This window comes from Amaranthus tricolor, chromosome 9 (assembly GCF_026212465.1).
Source record: "Amaranthus tricolor cultivar Red isolate AtriRed21 chromosome 9, ASM2621246v1, whole genome shotgun sequence".
Lineage (NCBI taxonomy): Eukaryota > Viridiplantae > Streptophyta > Magnoliopsida > Caryophyllales > Amaranthaceae > Amaranthus > Amaranthus tricolor.
Window position 1 is genome coordinate 10,290,697 of NC_080055.1, and position 23,078 is coordinate 10,313,774.

The following is a 23,078-nucleotide window of genomic DNA, read 5'->3' on the forward strand; positions in this document are numbered from 1 at the left end:
ATGTTCCCTCCAAGTGTTATAAGGGGTACATGAATAGCATTATAGTTTTGAGAGGGAGGTGTTTCTTGGTTGTTAGCTACATCCTCCACATAGTAGTTGAGTGTGAAATGCCTATGGACAGGCGTTGGTTCTCTAACTGGCAGTCACTGATGTTTTTCATTTCCAACATTATGGGAGGATCTAGCTTTAGTGAAATGCTCTTAAAGGTGAGCAGAGAGGAGTTGCAATTTCTTGTAGGTCTTGATGAGTGATAGAATTTGGTTGGAATTAGAATCAAAGCCCAAGGGATTTGAATTTTAGGTATGGCTAAAGTTGTTTGCTTCAGACGGGTAAGTTCTTATCTAATGAGTATGAATTTGAGTGTTTTTTTTTTGGAGGTATGACTTTTAGTTCGAGTTTAGAGTGAGGTGTAAGTGTGTAACTGAATTACTTTGATAAGTGCATTTCTAAGCACTTATTTGTCTATTTTACAATGTATATTAGGGTTTTCGGATTTATTTGGGCATAATATGTGCTTATTTGAGTAAGAATTGAGTATAGGGTACTTTATACCTAATATTTGTTTTTTAATTATGTAATGGGTTTTGAAGTTATTTGGGGTAAAATGGTAATTTATGATGAAGAGAAAAAAAGGTTTGGACTTAATTTATTTGAAGCTCCTGTGTCAAGAGATAATATCAAAAGTCAACAAAGTCAAACGGAGTTAAAGAAAAAAAGGTTCGGACTTAATGCCGAGAGTTTGGCGACCAGTGGGTTGAACCTTGGCATCCTACGAGTCATTAGTGGGTCTAAATCGGTCCGTTTGTTTACTAAAGCGCGAAGGTCAATGAATAAATCAAGGGGTTGTCGAGCACTTAAATGGGTCGTCAAATGCTTATATCATGCGACAATTTAGTGTTTTTATTATCTTAGCAATTTTATTAATTATTTTTTTAGTTTTCATGAGTATAATATAAATGATTCTAATTCAATTTTTTTCATATTTTCTATTAAAGAGAATATTAGTAGAGTTTTGGTTTTCTCTATTGTTAAGCCATAAACCTTTCAAACTCAATTCCGTTTGGTTTAGCAAATTATTTCTTCTGCTTGAATGTTATTCACAATTTTTTATGTAAGCTTAATTTTTCTATTCATCATCATCATCCTACCCGGTATATGACTAGGGATGGCAATTCACTCCGAATTCGATCTTAGTTCGACTCGATCCGAGGAAAATAATCTGATTCGAGTCCGAGGAAAAGGTTATCCGACTCCAACTCCGACTTCACGATCCGAATCCGAGTTAGAGACGGACCGGAGTTGAACCTTATTAAAAATCCGACACTCCGACCCGACTCCGACCCTGAAGGAAATTCGACTTTGAATTTGACTTTTAACCCAATATTTTGTTTCCTTTAAAACTCTAGACGTGACTAATTCAAGCTCTCTTTCATACTAATTGTAATTTTTGATTTTGAAAAACTACTTGGTATTTTTATTTAAATCAATCAATCAAAATACGAAAAATCAGATCAAGAGAAATAAAATACGTCAAATTAAAATGCGAGAAAATTTTGTTAAATTGTAGTGTTAGGAATATTTCTCATGTTAAACTTGAATTTAAAATATATATTTTTTTAAAATTGTATTTAAAAAATATATTTTGTTAACTACGTATGCTTTAAATCATTAGTACAATCACAACGATAAAGTTTGATAATAATCCGACTCTGTTGGAGGTCCGAGAGTCCGAGTGGGGTCAAACTTGGAGTATGCATAATCCGACTCCGAGAGGAGGTGGATTAAAAAAAAAAAGTTCGACTAAAATCCGAAGCAAAGTCGGAGTATGTATAATTCGAGCCGAGTCCGACCCATTGCCATCCCTAAGTATATCGGCGCATAATTTTTCTATTATTGTCTTTAATTTATTGTTTATTCTATTTTTTAAATTATTTAATTCATGCTTAGTAATTAGTATCATGTTAATGTTTATTTCCCCATTAGCTCACAAAAGGACAAACATTTAACCCACCAATCCAATTTCTTAAACTTCATCTCGTCCAAAATCAGAGAAAACACTCAGATTTTCATGAGGATTTCCAAATGGTTAGTGTGAATTGTGCACACTTAGAGATCCCAGATTTCTTACCTTCCGATAGTTTAATACTTTCATCACTCATTCAATGATTGAAATGTCCAAGTTTCTTGGTTTCGGCTGTTCCTTGCTATGCCTACTTCCCGCACCCAGTACCATTTTTTAGGAGAGATTTGAGTTCGATTCTCACATAGCCTCCCTTGTTGCCATTCGCATATAGAAACGCCATTTGGCAACCGTTATCACAACTACAACCGAAACCACGTTGTTGCGCTTTGTCGTGAAGGGCCATTTGGAGAATTAAAGCATTAAATTGTCGATTCCTCCTCTTGCCAGATCAGGACCCGAACACATAGGGGGAACTGGCCTGCCTACCACTGCTATTTCCAGAATGCAGTTATAGGAACTTTGGTGAGGTACTACTAAACTGATGATGTACCCATCCTGTCCCTATGAGAAAGCACTATAACACGCAAATATATATATTTATATATATATATATATATATATATATATATATATATATATATATATATATATATATATATATTTTCGGAGTTATATGATGCAAACTTAGAAACAGAGGAGATGTATCTCTGAATGATGCAAACTCAAAGAGACTGAAGAGTATTATCTCGGAATTTTTCCATTCGATATATAAAGATAGTGAGATTCCGTCAAATGGTTAGAGTAAAGGATGTGAAAAACCATTTCTCAAGAAATATCACCAAAGTATGCATCTGGAATACATATCAACTTATCACAAAAGAATATATACACCATTCAAAGTGTGTCAGATTCCATCAACAACAGCTTTATTAACTGAAAATACAAGTAATGAATTCAAGCACAAACCAAAGAGCATTTAAGTAAACCTGTTTGAGTCACAAAATTGAATTAACAATTCTAAATGTATGCGCAGGAAAAAAAAAACACTTTTTGTCACTTTTAATTTGCTTCATTTTCTATTTAGGGTTATCCCATATTTCCCAATCATTTCGCACTATTTCCATAATTGAACATGGACCCAACAATGTCTGTCCTTCTACATGACATCCAAAGTCCTTATAACTCCAAAAATTGAGCAAATTTAAGATACTAGTATAAGGTGGGCCAAATACTCATTTTTGCATGTGTACTGAACTGAACCAACTCGGCGGTCATTTCTATGTGTTACACATTTAAGTATTAATAGGGGTATTAATCAAATAATCCCGGCATGTTCCAGATATGGGGAAATAAGAAGTAATTGGCTAAATATGTATCAAAAACACTATGACCTCCAAAAATATGCAGGATACAATCAATAGGATTGATTCATTCATACGCCCAAATTTGTTGAAAATCATAAGAGGCAAGTAGGCAACATGAGTTGAGCAACCTCATTAGTAAACAACTATCTAACTTTCAAAATCTTCATAGGAAACATCACCCAACCATGACATTTTCCATTGACCTTCCACACAACAAACCAATTTGTATACAACAATACTAATGCCAAAGCATTAATCCCAAAAGATTGGGTCGAGTACACAAACCAATAGAAATAATCTTAGGGGTCGTCCGAAATTATCCTCTCCATTTAATGTCACTGCCTTAGTTCCAAATGATAATGGTAGGCTATATAGAATCAATCTCAATGGTCGTCCACACAAATTATCTCCTTTCAATACCAAAGGACTCAATAAATGGTATCCTCACAAAGGACTCAATAAATGGTATCCTCATCAATGAAGTAATCATCGTCATCATACCCAAGTGTATCATGCCCAAAAAAAAATATGAGCAGGGTCTTGGGACGGAACAAAGGCAACAACTCATACCCATAAAGAACAGCGCAGCCAAAAGATCCCCTAATTCGTAATGAAGTAATAATCAATCATCAAATTGTGTTGTACCTCATTCTATTAACCCACTTTTTTGTATCATGAATAAACCTAAACCACCAAAGTAGGTACAAAAATCCATTTTTTATCATCATCATAACTACACTAATTCATCATCAAATTAAATTATTGAAATTTGGACCTCAATTAATAAATCCACTTTTGTACCATGAATAAACAAAACCATCAATATAGCTTAAGGGGTAATTGGGTGTTGAGCCTCAATATACACAATTCAACTCATTCCATATACCATAAAAAAATTCAATCAATCAATCAACCAATATGGGTATTGCATTCTTTACAATAAAAATCATTTTTCTCAATCAAAGACTTGATATGATCAAAACAAACATTTGGGTCATTTGGTTCAAATCCATCATAATCTGTATCCAAAGTTTGAGGTTTTGACAAACATAAAAAACAAGAATAACTACCATTCTTTGCACTACTATTATTTGACAAATTATGAGTAATACTAATAGAAGAAGACCTTTTATATCTCTTGTAGAACATTTGAAACTTGTTAATAGGAGAAAAAACCACTTTCTTTGCTCTTTTATAACTGGACCCACTAAAAAGAAACCTTCTTTTCTTCTTGTTAAAATTCTCTTCTTGTTTATACTCTATAACTCCATTGTCATCACCATCTTCAATTTCTTCATCAAATTCATCAGCATTGCAATTGGATTTTTGAGACATGAAATTAAATACCCGGAAAAAGAAAAATAAAATCCAGAAAAAGAACAAATCTTTTCGATTTTTGATTGATGAGTTGTGATTGATTAAAGGTTTAATCTTTAGACCTGAAATTCAATTCTGGGTTTTCTTTATTTTGAGTAGAAGATGGGTAATGAAGATTTGAATGGGAAATTTAGGCTCAATTGTAGATTATAGGGGCGAGAATTTGATTTGGAATTGATTATTGAAGGAGAGGAGGGTTAAGTGAGGCAAACTAACAAGAGTTGGAAACAAAATGATGATTAGATGAACGAGAGGAGCGAGAAATTTTGGGATTTTTTATAATGAAAAAAGTAGGTCAAATTTGCTTACTCGTCTTATAAGGATATGGTAATAAACATAGGAGAGAATAAATTGTATAGATGAAATTAAAAGAGAGTTAAAATATATAGATAAAATTAAAAGACAGTGGTGGATCTTCACTCAAAAATAAAAATGATCAAATTAAGTGAGATGGAACAAAACAGAAAATACTTCAAATTCAATGGGACAGAGGGAGTATTTCATATGGTGGGACCCTTTTGTATTCTTTTTATTTCCTTTATTTTATTAAGAAGATTAATGTTTGGAAATTTTCATTTAATAACCCTAACTTTTAGCTTTTTCATGTGATAGACAAATATTTTATTAATTTACGTGGTGACCTTGACCTTTTAATTTTTTCATGTAATAGGCAAAAAAGAACTTTTTTGTTAACTTTGTGCTATTTTTACCCAAAGTAATGACATTTAAAAAAAAAACAAACGTCGTGATCTAGTTGATCAGTTCAAAATTCGGTTGAAATAAGTACTTAATTTAACCAAAAATTTAACATTTTGTCTATCATATAAAAAAGTTAGAAACTCAAGGTCACCACGTGGATTTAAAAAAACATTTGTGGAAAAGTCAAAACTCAGGGTCACCACATGGAACTTCCCATAATCTTATCTATACGTTTATAAGTAATTTGAGGCTTTTGCGAATTACATCCGTAAAGTTTGTTTTCTGCGAATTACTGCCACCAAAGTATCAAAATCTACACCCATTCAGGCCAAATGACTATTGACCAACCTAAATGACCTTTGACCAGACTAAATGACATTTGACCATTACTAATCACAATTGATTTTTGTTGACCATCCCTAATCACCTTTGGCTTTCCTAATTACCAATAAGGACCCTTGCGTTTTAGCTCTTCAACGTCATTTTTAACCATCATAGATATTTTTTCAAAAAATGGATGTCGCGATTATCCTAATTGGGTATCTTTTCCGGAAATCCAGTTGATACAAGTACTTATTCGCCTATTTCCTGACACGTAGAGCGAAAAAGATATTTAACGTCGTTTTTATTCATCATAACGATATTTGTTTGAAACGACATTAAATATCTTTTTCAGTTTACATGCCGAAAAATTGGCGAATTAGTACTTGTTTTGACCAGATTTTTGAAAGAGTTATCCCATAAGGTTTATCGCGACGTCCGATTTTTAAAAAAATATCGTTATGATGGGTAAAAACGGCGTTAAATATCTTTTTCAGTCTACATGTTGGGAAATAGAAGAATAAATACTTGTATCGACCGAATTTTCGAAAGAGTTACCTTATAAGGATAATTGCGACGTTCATTTTTTGAAAAAATATCGTAATGGTGATTAGTAATGGTAATTAAGAAAATCAAAGGTGATTAAAGAGGGTCCACAAAAGTCAAAGGTGATTAGTAATGGTAATTAGGAAAATCAAAGGTGATTAAAGAGGGTCAACAAAAGTCAAATGTGATTAGTACTGGTCAACGATCATTTAGGTTTGTTAAAGGTCATTTGGGTTGATCAATAGTCATTTGGCCTAAATTGTGTAAACTTTAATACTTTGATGGGAGTAGTTCACAAAAAACAAACTTTAAGACTGTAATTTGCAAACTTAAAGGTTGTAATTCGCAAATTATTCATAAATGAATAAATAAGATTATTCTTCTTAATACATAAAAGGAAATAAAAAGAATACAAAAGAATAAAAAGATTATTCTTCATTTATATATATTATTTAGACGATTATATTTTTATTTCGTATCAATAATTATTTTATAACTAATACTATATACTATAACTTCTACGTTAAATTTTCAAATGAGATGATCCTACAGTAAAACCATATCTATCGAGCTAATTTTATATATATTTATTGTCTTAAAGTGATTACTTATAACCATAAAGTGATCATTAAATGTTTTAAAGTGATTACTTATAACCATAAAGTGATCATTAAATGTTTTAAAGTGATCACTTGTAACCTTAAAGTGATCACTTAGAGAAATAAGCTAATTATATGGGCGCGTCTCATGGGGGATGGTCTCATATTAGAGTTGTTGTAACTTCTATACGGACTCGCATGGATTGAGTGTAAATATTTAAGGGAGTAAAAAAGTCAAACTAATAGAATAAAGGTTAATTGAGATGCAAATAAACTAATTGAAATAATCGTAAAAGAGATAATATGAGAGTAAACTAAAAAGTCTAACTTAGGACTACTTCATTTATTTCAATTGATCTAGTATTCTAGTTTTCATGATCAATTATGGTGAACTACACATACATATTTCTCGTTTGTATTTTTGAAGAGGGACCAAAACAAATAACAAAAGCACATTAAATAATAAATACCATTTGATTGTACATAAATTATTATCACTAAATTTAGATTTTATAAATTAAAGTGTAAGTATTGTAATAATGTCTAAAACTACACTGAGATATGAAAAAGATCAATACACAAAAAATAAAATAAAAAATACAAAATGAAAGTGTATATGTTCACACGTGCAGCATAGAATAACTGCAATTTGCACTATTGTTGACTTGGAATGAAATCGACTTATTTGGCATCTAACTAGAATATCCAAAGGTGTTGATTGGGATTATCGTATCATTTTTGGATGAGCGTTATTAGATTCGACTGATTTTCGAATCAGTTACATGTCAAATACAAGTTGTTTGGTCAATAGTTGGTTGGTTTTATCGGGCCTAAATCGGGTTTGGGCTTTACTTTCTTGTAGAAATCGATTGTGGGCTGGGCTACCATCAATCAAATCAATATAAAACTAAGTTGTAGTCAATTTTTTTAATAAATGTATGATTAAGTATCTCGTTACTTAAGGAAAAATAATACTGGTGCAAATTAGTTAGTGATTTTATATAATTTATCATATCAATTTCTTTTAATTTTTAATTATTTCAGTTGGGGACATAATTGTTAATATGTACTTTTCAAATTAGTTTTATTAAATTTAGTTAATGAAAAGTTTTATTACTCTTTATACTAGAGTGAATAAAAATAATGTAAATTATCTAGTAGACTATTGTAGCTTTATACATAAAGCGAATAGTTATAATGAATACTCAAAACCAACTTAACTAAAAATCATTTGTCAAATAGGCCCTTTATGAAGTATTAAGTTATTATATTAGCAATCAAAATAACGTTAAATAACGGAAATTCGACTTAGTTGAGTGATGAAACTAATCAAAATAATAGATTAACATAGACTTATATAGTTTTTAAGTTATTAGCAAGATTTACTTACATAATTTAACTCATTTATTATTTATAGCTGTAAAGTTTATTTTTAGAGTTATAATCACTATAAATTGAAAAATACATGTATTGTAACCATGTCACTTAAATTTATTAATTGGACTTTTTATGAATCGTTTACTCAACTTAATTATCTTTAACCTTACTGAAGTTACTCAAACTACCCCTTTCGCCTTCTTTCTCCTCTCTTCTTATCTCTACTTATCCACCATTTTTCTAATCGGTATAGAGACTAGAGAGAGTAGTAACGAGTAGTAGCACAAAAATTAATGTAGTCTTCCAATAGCACGAGAATTGATTGTTTGGTAAATAACCCCTAATTATTAATTTTTTAGTTGGCTTGTTTGACCAGCTAAAAGTATTGACTATTTTTGTTAGCTTTTAAGCTATTTGAATAAGCCAACTAGTTGAGAGGTATTCGATAAAATTAATATTGACTTTTGACTGTTTATTTGAGAAAAAGTAAATATACAAATCAAAAGTCATTTATCAAATAATTTCTTCAATATCTTATACTCGCAAGAAGTACATTTCTTTTTCCCCTAATTCAATGTAATTTTCAGGGCTGGTCCTGGATAAGGGTAAGTCGGGCCTTTCAAGAGCCACTAAAAAATTTATAATTTGTTTTTAAATGGATTTGAACCTAAATCTATTGTGTGGAAGATAGGATTGTAAACAATTAAGCTAGGCCATAATTCTTGTTTAAAATATAATGTTTGTTGATTTTAAACACGTATAATTGCAATAATTATAATATAGTGTGCACGATTGGACATACACAAAATTTAAGTGGATATTAAGTCATTAATTTTTAGCTAATTTTCCGAATAAATACTTTTAATTTTTTTGTGAGTGTTTTTTTCTACAATTATAAATCTCATAAGTATATGATTTTTTTTTTTATATTTTCAATTTGTTTCCTTTTTTATATTGTTTCGCTAATGTCAATGTGTTTATTTGACTAATTTCATTTGCTTTTATTTTATTTTTATTGGTGCGTACATTCGATATTATACATATATAATTTTTAATCTATATTTTATACTTTCTACGTTTTTTAGTTATATCTCATTGACAATAATTGAAGTTTCGCACTAGGCCCTTAAAATCCCAGGGCTGACCCTGGTAATTTTTATATTAAATATTTTTATTTTAACTAAATGAAAATTATAAAAATTACATATAAAAAACCTAGATTATAAGAAGACTAAAACTATATCTCATATGATTATATTATTTAACAAACAAGATTACAAATAAATAATATTATTTTTAACCAACAAAATAGCTAAAAGGCAACCAAAAAGCCAATAGTTGACAGCAAAGTGGTAGACAAGTAGACACACGCAGACACAGATGACAGATCAGACATAATATCCGGAGAGAAATGAAACCTGAAAGCATAGTAAAAATTGCAGGAATTGGATAATGTTTTATTCCTTGTTAAGGTTTTATCCGAGCTGCCACTCGGTCAGCTAACCTGTCAGTGGCTTCATTCACACTCATGGTTGAAAACAATCACCTTTTTGCCATCCCTAGTCTATCATATATCATCTAGTGAGTTGCGACTTGCGACTAAATATTTATTTTTGAAGAAAATAAAAATTATATTAAGAAAATTAAGTTATTAAAAGATAAAATTAAGAATATATAATTGTTGTCAAGAATAAGAAATGTTTTTATCCTATTAAAAAGTACACATAAGACTCACAATTAATCAAATCTAAAATATTGTACTTAAAACCTGTTTAAACATATGTAATCTCGAATGTACAAATTTATATAAAATAATTTATATTCTCTCCTATTCCCTTTAAATGTTTGGTTTTTTAATACTATTTATCAATCACTTTTATTATATGCTTTGTTTTTAATTTAAAAGTTAAAATATATTCAAGGAATATCTTATTTGATTCATCTTATTGTAAATTTTATTAATGTTAACTTTTTTATAATTTTTACTCAAACACGATTAGAGATATTTAAGATTAAAATAGTGTATTGGTAAATGTGTCAAAACCAAATTAGACATTAAAAAGAATATTTTTGTAAGTGAAATTTGTAAATAACTACTCCCTCCGTTCTTTTTTGATCTTCCACATTACTATAACGGGTAGTTTCAAAAATTCTTCCACTTTAAAATACTTTCTATTTTTAGAAAGTTTTTATCCCACTTTCTACCCCTTAAAACCCCCTTTTCTTTTAATGTACCCCTTTTTTTTTATTTATAATTATTTTCTCTCTTATACTTTCAATACAATCATTACTTCATACTACTATTTAATTAAAATAATACCCACTACAACCTCATAATTCTAATACAATCATTATTTCACACTACTATTTAATTAAAATAATACCCACTACAACCTCATACTTCCAATACAATCATTACTTCACACTACTATTTAATTAAAATAATACCCACTACAATCCAAAAATTCTATCTTCCTTAATATGTGTGAAAAACCCAAAGTGGAAGATCAAAAAAGAACGGAGGTAGTACATTATTTAATAGTCGTTGTCTTATAAATTTACGTTTTTTTATAAAAAACTATTTAAAAAATAATAATTTTTTTAAAAAAATATCATAATGCACTCTGCCAGGGGTCCAAAAATCCGAGTCTGAGTCAGAGATGAAGGTGTAAAAGAGTCCAAGTTTTGTTCGGAGCTAACATGTATAACTCGATCCGAATTCAACCCATTATCATCCCAAAATTGAGAGGTGCCCAATTAGGATCCTTTCTATATTTCCCTATCTAGAAGTGCACCATCAATGGTGGATTTACTGGAGTTGGAATGAAAATAGATGTTCTATGAATGTTTCCTAGCAACTTAATTTTCTCGTTTGAAAAGAATTTAAACTTTACATGGATTTGAAGTTATAAAATTTAAGTTAATTTCCAAGATAAACAACATCACTTTCATAATTCATAAAAATTAAATTAATTAGTTAATTTGCACTTATCAATGAAAAAACAATCCAAATAATAATTTTGCCTAGTACAGTTGGGTGAAAACCTTAATTTTATATTATTCGTCTCTTTAAGTTTGCACCATATAAGTTAAAATTTAAGGAAAATAGAAAGTAAATATAGAGTTATTTACACAAATAGCATAAAATTATTGATATAAATAATGTTTTACTTTATAGGAGTATTTAAAAGATTTTGGAAGATTAATTAGAATTGTTTTGATGTGCTTCACAAAGGTATGGACTATGGACCAAACTCTATGATGAATGATCATTGGAAGGGTACATTAACAACAAAGATCAATAATGAATAATAATATACAAATTGAAAATTCAATGGAGTAACTTTTAAACCTTGTCAACATAGAGTAAATGAATATAATAATTTATCTATCTTCTTGAATTTGATTATTTAATTTAATATTTTTAAATTATTTGAAAGAGTCTTCAAGTTAATACACAATTATTTGTCTGTCTGTTTTAAAGATAATGAAAAAAGACTACTCTAACAAATTAAAAAACTCATTACAATGAGGATGCATTTAGTTAATGATATGAAATTGTAGTAGTAAAAATGAAGTTTAATTGTGATAGTGATGAGAACGCATTTTATAAAGAAAAAATAATTAGTATAAAATATGGAATAAGCATAATTTTCTAGCTAAATACACTCATTCATCTCTTGATTTAGAGGATTGACATAAATATTATTGTTTAATTGTTGAAATACAATAATTTTAATTGTGTAAAGTAATTTTAAATTAAAGATCAAAAAAATATGTGAATGAAAAATAATAAAATGTAGCAAAACACATAAAATAAGAAAAATTTAAAATTGCAACAAATTCAGAAAATAAATATACACACATTATATATTTTAATTATCATTTTCATTTTATAATGTTCAGAATTAAATAAATTTTATTCCTATGAAAAAATACTTTTATTACATGAGGGATGATGATTGATGATTATGATTTATGATGATGATGATGATGATGCATATAGAAATACAAAGATCATTCAACTACCCCACTCTCTCTCTATTTCATTTCATTTCATTTCTTTTCTTTTCTTTTCTTGTCCCCTTTACACCCTTTCCTTCCCCCTTCACACATAAAATCCACACCTATTACCCACCTCTGAACTTTCCCCCAATCCCTAGGTTTTGCTTCTATCTATCTATCTCAACATCCACTGAATTAATTACAAGATATATACAAACCCTTTTATTTAATTCAAATCAAATTTATCAAAGTTCGAGTCTTTTTTCACTTTGTTCATCTGGGTAATCTTGAAAGATGCCTGCTTGGTGGAGCAGAAAGTCTAATAAGAACAAAGAAGAAACTCATCACTCTTTATTTAGTGACCTTAATTCCAAGAAATCTTCCATTAGTTCTGATAATTTGTCTACCAATAGTAATGACAAAAGGTCTCCTAGAAGCTTAGAAGAGTTGAGTCATCATGGGATTTTGTCCCCTAATTTAAGGGGAACTTCATCTGGCATTTCTGGGTGTGATTCAGATGGAGAAAGAAAAGTCGTGGGTCATCCTCTTCCTAGACCTTCATCATCAAATTGTGGTGGTCTTGTTGTTGTTGATCATGGTCATGGTGGTGGTGGTGGTGGAGGACTAATTGCACTTGGGTCTGCATCAATTTCTAGTGTTAGTTCATCTGGGTCTAATTCTGATGATCCCCCTCTTCTTCTTGATCATTTTCAATCTGGGATTAACAGGTTTTTATCAAGTTTTGATTTTTTTTATGTTTTGGGTTGTTTTTAGGGTTATTATAATTTGAAGTTTTTGTTGTTTGATCTATGAAAGTTGTTGATTTAATTGAGATTTTGTATGTAAAAGTGTGGATTTTAAGGGGAATATTTGCACTCCTTTGTGTAGTGGAGTACTTTTAAGTGTGATCCTTGAAGTTTATGAATTGTCTTTTTGTGTCATTGCCGTTTTTTAGCTTATGCTTTTATAGGAGCGAGTAAATTAGGTTACTTTTACACTAATGCTTAGACAACCTCATGGATTTTGATATCAAATCAGGGAAAATGTTTGTTTAATTAATGCAGGAATTGCTTATATAAAAAGAAACAAATATGGAATTTGTTGCTATAAATACCTTCACAACTAGAGCTTTATTACAACTAAATTAGCAGAGCTTGTTATTTGTAGATAGTCATCCCCTGGCACTGATTGAAGTAAGATAGTGATCAACTGAGATTTTTTTGTCAAGTTCACTAATTACATGATTCACTAATCTCTTTGCCAATTAAAATCGAAAAGGTGAATTGTGTATGATTTTGGGCTATTTTTTGTTATTTTGAGCGAATTATGAATTTAAAAAACGAATTAGTTGGCGAATTTTGTTACACTGGTCTAGTTGCCTACTTTAGATCGAAAATAATTCCCTATATTAACTAATGCTCAATGATGATGCATATTGGAGTGGATTCCACTGCGGAAGCAATGACCTTTCCAATGGATGGAAATGGAATATATGCTGTTCCTTTGTCTCTATTTTTGTTGGCAAAAATACCATGTTCATACGACTCACAGTATACACCGATCAGTCGAGTATTTAATGATTTGTTGGCCAAAATACCATGTCCATAGTTGTGTTTCCACTTGTGGTTTTTGCTATCTTATTATATTCCCTTTACAGTTGACTATCGTATATATATTTGAGATGAATTGATATTGTTGCCGTGAATCATAAATTTCGTGCCTTTAGTTTATGGAGCATCATTTATGTATACTTCTGAAGTTCTGATAGTTCGACTAAATTGATTCCTTCTTTTCTCTCTTAATTATTGAATTGGCAAAGTTTTTTGTGTTGTGACTCTAAAAATGGACTATGTATGGATAGTGGAAGGACGAAGAGTTCTGGTCCCGGATCAAGAGGAGTTACAGCTGCTACATCACCTATTCATCCACGAATGACTTGTACGAATTCAGAATCTCCAACAGGAAGACAAGAAGAAGGGAGGTGTCAAGGCCATCCCTTGCCCTTGCCGCCTAGTTCTCCTAGTAGTCCGTCTTCCTTGCCTAACGGGAGAGCTGCTGTGTTTACTGAAAACTCACACAATTCTCTTTCAAAATGGAGAAAAGGAAGGCTCCTTGGGAGGGGAACTTTTGGGCATGTTTATCTTGGATTTAACAGGTACATTCTAATATCTCGTACATCACGTGTATATTGGACTGTGGATTTGAGGAGGAGAAAAATACTGCACTGCTTATTAGAACTAGCTAATAGTTGAGTTCATTTCTTTTATGGGGACAAGGATTCATTTGATTTGTCTATATAATGATTTTTGGTAGATTTCTCTAGATTGGTGATGAATCAGATTGCTTGTTTCTATTTTTTCGTGTTCATAGTAGTAAAGGAGCTTAATTTTTTGTGTTTAATGTAGAAGTAGCTCTTTGATATCAATCACATGGTGTGGCTGTATCAAGGGTACGCAAGGTACTAGCCAATCACTATGCTAAAATGACGGTGTGGATCAGTGCTGGGTCAATCATTATCCACCCGAGGTTTTCCACTGTTTTGATGAAAAATCTTCCCCGTTCTGCTGTATCTTTTTTCTCCCCAAGAAACTCAGCTGGTACACTATTAAGCCTTTTCGTTGTGAAGTTAAATAGTTGATATACACGAATGTAGTTAGTGCTGAAAACGGAGTTAACATAAAGGGCTCATGGTCATTGTGAACATTGACTTTGGAAATCATTGCAATTTTATAAGATGCTTACAAAAAACATAAGTTGATTAGGTTAGAATGAGCGTAGTCGAATGTTGTAATGTTAGTTGTAGTTTGAAGGGTGTGGGGAGGATCACACTCGATTTCAACAATACTGTAACATGGACAGAAGTGTGAGATGGAAAATGTTGAACTTTATGAAGAAACGATTGACAAAAATTGGGAACCTTTGTAATTGCTTTGATGTTGTTAGAGATTTTGTGCTCAACACTTCATTTTAGATGCCATCTGTTTTGAAGACATATGGTCGGTCAATCTATAATCATACGTGGAATATTATATTTTGTGGAGAAGCATTTTTTTCCTTATTGCTCATTCCGAGACTATGATTTGTTTATTTTTGAACTACTTATGTCATTAATTCTTATTTGATTTTCTATTAAGAGAGTAGTTCTAGTTATAGTAATATGAAAGAGCAGTAATTGCTTTCTAGTCTTAGAAGTTAGAACAACGACTATTTATCACCAGTTTCTGTCTCTATTCTCCGTTGTCTATTTAGCTAAGATGTGACAAAATACAAGGGTTGCTTTTGCGGCCTTGTAACGTCATATTTTCCTCCTTTTGTTCTGTAAATGGGAAATTTTTAGTGTTTTCAAGTTCTAGACTCCTGTCATTAGATGATCTGCTTAATACTATGTTTGGATATGGTTTTAGGAGGGAAAGGAAAGGAAAGGAAGGGAAAAGAAAAGAAGAGAAGGGAAAGGAAGGGGAGGGATTAATGAGGAGAATTTTCTTGTTTTGGATAATGAGGGAATTGAAGGGAAATGAAAGGAAATATAAGAGCATACAAAATTCTAAATAAATTAAATACTATCAATAATAATACACACACTATAGCTTATTATTAATGAATTCACAAAAAAAGTCGAATATGACCAATATTCTACTTAACAACCTATTTTCCTTCTAAATCTTTACCCTATTGGAAAGATTTGGTTATTAACAAAATTAAGGACATTAGTCCCTCCATTTCCTTTCCTTCCAAATCCCTCATTCATTAAATTGTTATCCAAACAAAGGAAATCATTGCCCTCCAAATCCCTCCCTTTCCTTTCCTTTCTTTCCAAATCATTCCATCCAAACATAGTGTAAAAGAAAGTTTCTCAAAGTTTTATATGGTACTAAGTTTTCTTTTTGTTTTGTTTCATAGGTTGTTTTCTGTAAAAATGGTTATTATGATCCGTCATGTAGGTCTTATTAAACTTTCTCTCTTCTACTCAAAGCGCTCTCTGTTATTTTAAGTTCCACCTTCCAAATTTTTGGTATTAAGGTGAAATTTCCTCCCTTCTTCTACCAATATACCCTTTTCCGAGTTGGGGCGTGATTGTCATGTTCTCATGTGTACATGTTTTTCTTAGTTTCCATTTTTGTGGATTGAAAAGAGAATGAGTTATAAAGAAGCAAAGCGGGCGACAAAAAAAGCGGTAACGGAGGCAAAAAACCGTGGTTATGAGGACTTATATCGGAAGCTTGATACCAAAGAGGGGGAGAAGCAGATATTTAAGTTGGCAAGGACTAGGGCCTAACAACGGCAAGACTTATAGGCAGTGAAATACATCAAGGATGAGGGGGGACGAGTTCTCCTGAGACAAGAGGAGATCAAAACCAGATGGCTCCAGTACTTCTCCCAGCTGCTCAATGAGTCTAGGGGGCCAAAGGAGGCGGATAATCAAATTTTTGACGTCCAATGACCACTAGAATATGGGTCAACGAGTGATATTATCACAGGAGAAGTAGGAGAAGCTCTTAAAAAGATGGGGAGGACAAAGGCAGTCGGGACAGATAACATTCCGATTGAGGTGTAGAGGGGTTTAGGAGAAGAGGGCATTCGTTGGCTGACTAACCTCTTTAATATATTTTGATGTTACATAAGATGCCAGAAGAATGGAGGAATAGCACACTAGTACCTCTGTTTAAGAACACAGGCGATGCGCAAGTTTGCGGCAACTATAGAGGTATCAAACTTCTAAGCCACACAATGAAATTGTGGGAAAGAGTGATTGAGGGGAGAATTAGACAACAAAACGGTGATTAGAGAGAACCAATTTGGTTTTGTGCCAAGAAGGTCAACCATTGAGGCAACTCATGTTTTGAGAAGACTGATGGAGAAATATAGGGAGCGAAAGAAAGATCTGCATATGGTGTTCATTGACTTGGAGAAAGCGTATGATAGCATACCATGACGTCTCATCTGGGATAGCCTCAAGGCTAGAGGTATTTCTTTAGTGTACATTGAGGCCATACGGAATATGTATGACAAAGTTTCGACTAGCATTCAAACACCGGTGGGGATAACAGAGCCTTTTTCGGTTAAAGTGGGACTATATCAGGGATCGGCTCTAAGCCCTTTCATTTTTACTGTCATAATGGAAGAGATTTCTAAATCTATTTGGGAGACGGTACCATGGTGCATGATATTCGCGGACGACATAGTGCTGGTAGTAGAAACTAGAGAGGAGGTTAGTAAAAAATTGGATGAGTGGAGGGAAGCTTTAGAAGGTAAAGGATTGCGCATTAGCCGTACGAAGACCTGTGACTTTAGTGGGACATCACTGGTAGGTGAACCAGAGGTGTCCATAGATGAAACAATTGTTAAGAGTACAACCAAGTACAAGTATTTGGGATCGATCATTCAAAGGGTGGGGAGATTGACGGGAATGTAAATCATCGTATACATCCGGGTTGGCTCAAGTGGCGAGCAGCCGCCGCAGTGCTATGTGATAGGAAATTCCCAAGCAAGTTAAAAGGAAAATTCTACCGAGCGGCAATCAGACCTGCTCTGCTATATGGGACCGAATGTTGGCCTGTAAAAAAGATTTTCAAACATAAGATGAAAGTTACAGAAATGCTTATGCTGAGGTGGATGTGTGGGCACACATTGATTGATCAAATTAGGAACCAAGAGTTTAGGAACTAGGGGTAGCCCCTATATTTGAAAAAATGCGCGAAAATAGATTGAGGTGGTTTGGTCATGTGCAGAGAAAGACTTTCGACGTCCCTGTGAGGAGGGTAGAAAGCATTATAGTAGAGGGTAAGAGAGTGAAGGAAGACCCAGGAGAAATTGGGATGAGCAAATAAGAGTTGACTTGCATGAGTTAAACCTCTCTGCGAACCTGAGCAGTTGCAGACGCCAAATCCATGTCTTAGATTACTGATGTCCTCTTAGTTTACCTTTTAGTGTCCTTAACCTCTTGCTTTTATCGTTTCCTTTCTATTAGTTCTTTGTTTCTTTTGTAGTGGTTCTACTTTTATTTTTATAGGCCTTTAAGTTATCTTTCACATGTAATCACGTCTCTTTATCTTCTTCAAGCCAGGGGACTCTTTTGGCCGCGCTCTCCTTTATGGGTATGCGTTGCCGCCGTTTTTCTCTCCCTAGACCCTGGCCTTAGTTTTTCTATGAGTGGAATATATTGGGTAGGATGATGATGATGTTTAACGGTAAACATTTGATATATATAGTATTCCCTTCTATTCAACTCAAGTGTCCCATTTACTTTTTGAACACTATTTATTTATCATTCTTAAATGTATTTTATTATTAATTTATAAGTTAAAACATAGTCAAATGAGATTTTATTTAATTTGTCTTTATGTAATGTTTATTAATATCAACGTTTTATAATTTTTAGACATACAGAATTAGATATTTTAGGAATTGAATAAGTGCATTGGATAGAGTGTATACAGTAAATGGGAGTATGGGACACTTGAGCTGAATAGGAGGAAGTACATGCTTTCTTAATGTTATAGTATGTCCTTGTGGCTTGCAATACCGACTTTTAGAATCTTGCTTCTACATGATTGAGGATTCTAGTTTTCTTTGAATTGTTTTATCTTGTTCTTTAATTTTCGAATCTTACTCAACCATGCAGTGAGGGTGGACACATGTGTGCAATCAAAGAAGTAAGAATCATATCCGATGATCAAAACTCGAGAGAATCTATGAAGCAACTCAACCAGGTTTTGCATGAACTTTCTCCCCTCATGTTGACTGTGATAACCTTCTTATTGTATATTTTTCCTTTAATCTTGCCTCTGAACATGCAATTTTGATGCGAGAAGTTTTGGCTTATCCATCTTTTGCTTCTACAGGAAATAAACTTGCTAAGTCAACTGTCACATCCAAACATTGTTAGATACTACGGAAGTGAGTTGGTATGTCCGAACTTATGTTACCTTTTATGTTAAATATCTTCTCTTTCTTGGTAATGTTTACACAAGTCGTCATTTTTATTTTCTTTTCCATTTTTCCTCCTCTTGTGATATTTATTTTGATATAGCCCGACCAAATCCTCAAGAGCTAATTCTTTTCATTGGCGGAGCACACCTGTCATACTTCTTTCTTTTTGTGCAAACCAATTGGTTGCAACTAAAACGAAATAGAGAAAGTATTATTTTAGAGGAAAGTTGCATGTTTTTACACAGGCATTAATCTTAGTGCAAAACAAGGCCGCATCACATCACATCGGCTGTATTGTAAAGGTTTTCATGAACAAAGGAACCGATACCGTCCTCATTGTAAAGGTGTAAAAAACACATTTTGTGTTGTATCAAGGGATATCTCATGCTTTTCACTGATATTTAGGCGTTACGATAACCACATCACTCTGACTGTTACCGCATGGCATCAATGGCATCAATGCTAACTTTTTTTATTTTGTCTTTGTAGGCTGGTGACACACTATCCGTTTATTTGGAATTTGTCTCTGGTGGGTCTATTCACAAATTACTTCAAGAGTACGGCCCCTTTAAGGAACCTGTTATCCAAAACTATACAAGACAGATACTAGCAGGCCTTGCTTACTTGCATAGTAGAACCACATTGCACAGGTACTTGTATTGCAAAATGCCCTTTGTGAATAGTTTTAAAAAAATATTTCCACTGTTAATGGAAATTTGATTTATTGGTGACGTCGTCTTTCAAAATGTGATAGGGATATCAAAGGAGCAAACATATTGGTTGATCCTACTGGAGAAATCAAACTTGCTGATTTCGGGATGGCAAAACATGTAAGTCTTACCCTTACATTATGGAAACAGAAGGGATTTCAACTATGGCCCTTTCCGCTATGCTTCCGTTTCTCGAGTTTGTTGGAGTTTTAAGGGTTTTGGCTGACAAGTTAGTTTTATTACGTTCATAGTTTTATACTTCTCCCGTTTGAAATTTCTGGTCTGATGCAGATAACATCTTGTAATTCAGTGCTTTCTTTCAAAGGAAGTCCTTATTGGATGGCTCCGGAGGTATATTTCTCTCCGTCCTTTCCTTCTTGCCTTTTTACTTGGATTTTCTATCTATTCTTCTTGTTGTACAATTGTGCTGCTGCTCACTTTCTTACATGCTTACAGGTAGTGATGAATAAGAATGGGTATAACCTTGCAGTCGATATTTGGAGTTTGGGATGTACAATCCTTGAAATGGCAATGGCAAAACCACCATGGAGCCAATATGAAGGGGTATGAAAATGTATATTGATTGAGAATTTTCCAGTTGAAACGAATCTTGAGATGTATGCTGAAATCAAATCCTTTGATATGTTGCCCTTGCAGGTGGCGGCGATATTCAAAATCGGAAACAGCAAAGATATTCCAGAAATTCCCGATTTCTTATCGAATGATGCTAAGAATTTCTTGTACCTTTGCCTACAGCGTGATCCAGCAGATCGGCCGTCAGCTTCACAATTGTTAGAGCATCCTTTTGTTAAAGAGCAATCTGCAGGAAGGGTCCATATAAATGCTACAAATGAACCAACATCTTTCTCCTTTGATGGACGGCGCAAGCCAGTAAGATATTCTAGACCTTTTTAATTCGATTCTTTGTTTATACTAACCGCTTATACTCCTAGAGAGTTTCGAAAAAACTCTGGTGATGGAATTGCACTGAATTTTCCAAGTAGTCGTATATATGGCTTGATCTAATTGCCCATTTCAGTGATTTGGAAATATGAATATTCAATGTTGGAGAGCTCTTTTTTCCCTTGGTTTTGGTTTGAATCATTACTCTTGTGCGGGAAAAATGGTATACTTTTTGCTTGACTCAGTAATCAACTCTTCCTGATTTTCGATCTAATTGTATCACATTACCTTTCTTTTCTTTTTTTGAGATGCGCATTACCTTATTTTTGTTAAGTTCAGTTGGACATATTGTCAATGCCAGCATATAATAGAGAAACACGAGATGCACACACTTCATAAGTCAATGAGACACCATCCCAAAACTATGGCTATGGGAGGAAGGGCTCCAATGACTTATAAAGTGCACACACCATCTTTAATTCATCAATGTGGGGCAAACAATCCCAACAATTTTTTAGTCTATTTGAGCCAATGACTTACCGGTTATGGTTTATGCTTTTTGCAGCAACCTTTGGAAATAAATCCACGTAGAAAAAGTGTAAGTTCGTATGAAATGGATAACGTTAGGCGACCTGGGTCAGCACTTTGGGAAGCCAGGTATACTTCTTTGCCTTCATTACTTATCGAGTTCAATAACCGAGTTGCCCATCTTTACACTCAATATTTTTGGTTTTAGGGATAATCCAAGATCAATTACTTCACTACCGGTTTCACCTTCATCTAGTCCATTACATAGACTGACGCCTACCTCCAAGAGTTGTTTTCTTTCACCGTCTCACCCTTCTTATGCTTGGCCTGGGCAAAGCAGCAGCTACAATGCAACTGATCACTCGGTATCTCCAACGAGAAGACGTGCAGGCTACACACTTGATCCCCGGATCGAGAGTACTTTGTTTAAGACCCATACATCCGGTGGGTCCCCTAATATGTGGCTTATCTGAGTGTTGAGGTCAATGAGTAAAATTTTCGGCCGTGCTATATGTACATATATGCTGGAGTTTCTCAGAAGTGAAGTTTGCCGCATTTTCTCCGTCAAAATTGCCACCGCGTAAATGTGGGAAATCACCACAACCTTTTTGTTATTAACCTGTAAACCGAGATCCCGCTTGATGTTTCAACCATAAAAAATGGCAAAAATCTAGGTTTTTGCTGGATCATGCAATTAATTGAGCCTGGTTTTCATCATGCTGTAAATTACTTCAGTGTTGTAAATAGTAATTATGCACAAGATGTGTGTTTTTTAGTTGAGAAAGCCAGAATTAGGACAAAGGCTAAACATGTGAATCACTACCCCAAGTTGTTTGGATGGGACAGATCTGTGGCTGTGATTTCATCAATCATTAATTTTATAGGTAATTTGTTCTTGCTTAGTATCATCACTCATGTATTCAGGTCTTAAATTAGGTCTTGTTTTAATTAGTATGTACTACTAATTTCATAAGCAACTTGGATCCATTATTTCTAGCCATTCTCCCCCTATCCTATCCTATAAGCCGAAAAGATTTTGTTAGAGGAGAATTATGGGCTAGTCTAGTGCTTAAACACTTTACTTTCTACTCTTGTGATAGGATTTGAATTTCATTGCTAGACCTATGCAATACTAGTGAAACTCAAATGAAAATGAGCCAAAACGTGTTGGGACTTTCAAAAAGAAAATGGGTCCAAACGAGTTGAGGTCATTCAACTCGGCTCATTTTCATAAATGTCAAATTTGCCAACAAATTATTTAGTTTCAAAACATAAATAGATGTTTGGTTGATAAAAGCTACAAGAGGGCAATGGCAGTGTGTGTCTACTTTCTCGTACTCTCGATTTTGGATCTTACTCCTTAACATTATTCAAACATAGTGTATGTTTGGATGATAATTTTGAAGAGAAAAAAAAGGAAAAGACCGGAAAGGAAAGAAAAAGGAAAGAGAGAAAAAAAGAAAAATAGCTCTTATTTGTATAGAAAAAAATGAAAAGAAAAGGAAAATAGAAGTTATTCCTTCAAATCTTTTCAATTTTAGAGATTGAAATATTCACAAATAATATCCATCAAATCCTTCTAATTCCCTCCCCTCCAAATTCCTCCCTTTCTTATTTGCTAACCAAATAAGGAATTCTTCCTTCCTCTAAATCCCTCCTTTTTCTTTTCCTCAATTTTCTTATATCCAAACACGCCCTAAGGATGGATTGTACCCCAAAGCTGTAAGAAAATCATCAAGCAAACTAGTAGATTAAT

The 23,078-nt window shown here is 33.0% G+C and overlaps 1 protein-coding gene across 1 annotated transcript; it reads left to right on the forward strand.

The window, feature by feature from the left end:
- Positions 1-12,237: 12,237 nt before the first annotated feature.
- Positions 12,238-22,322, forward strand: LOC130823139 (mitogen-activated protein kinase kinase kinase 3-like). Its single transcript, XM_057687762.1, has 11 exons — positions 12,238-12,979; positions 14,113-14,406; positions 18,874-18,961; positions 19,094-19,156; positions 19,671-19,831; positions 19,936-20,011; positions 20,183-20,242; positions 20,348-20,455; positions 20,549-20,782; positions 21,360-21,451; positions 21,531-22,322. The coding sequence occupies exons 1-11, from the start codon at positions 12,546-12,548 to the stop codon at positions 21,793-21,795; spliced, it is 1,875 nt and encodes a 624-aa protein (XP_057543745.1). The 5' UTR covers positions 12,238-12,545; the 3' UTR covers positions 21,796-22,322.
- The last annotated feature ends 756 nt before the right edge of the window (positions 22,323-23,078 follow it).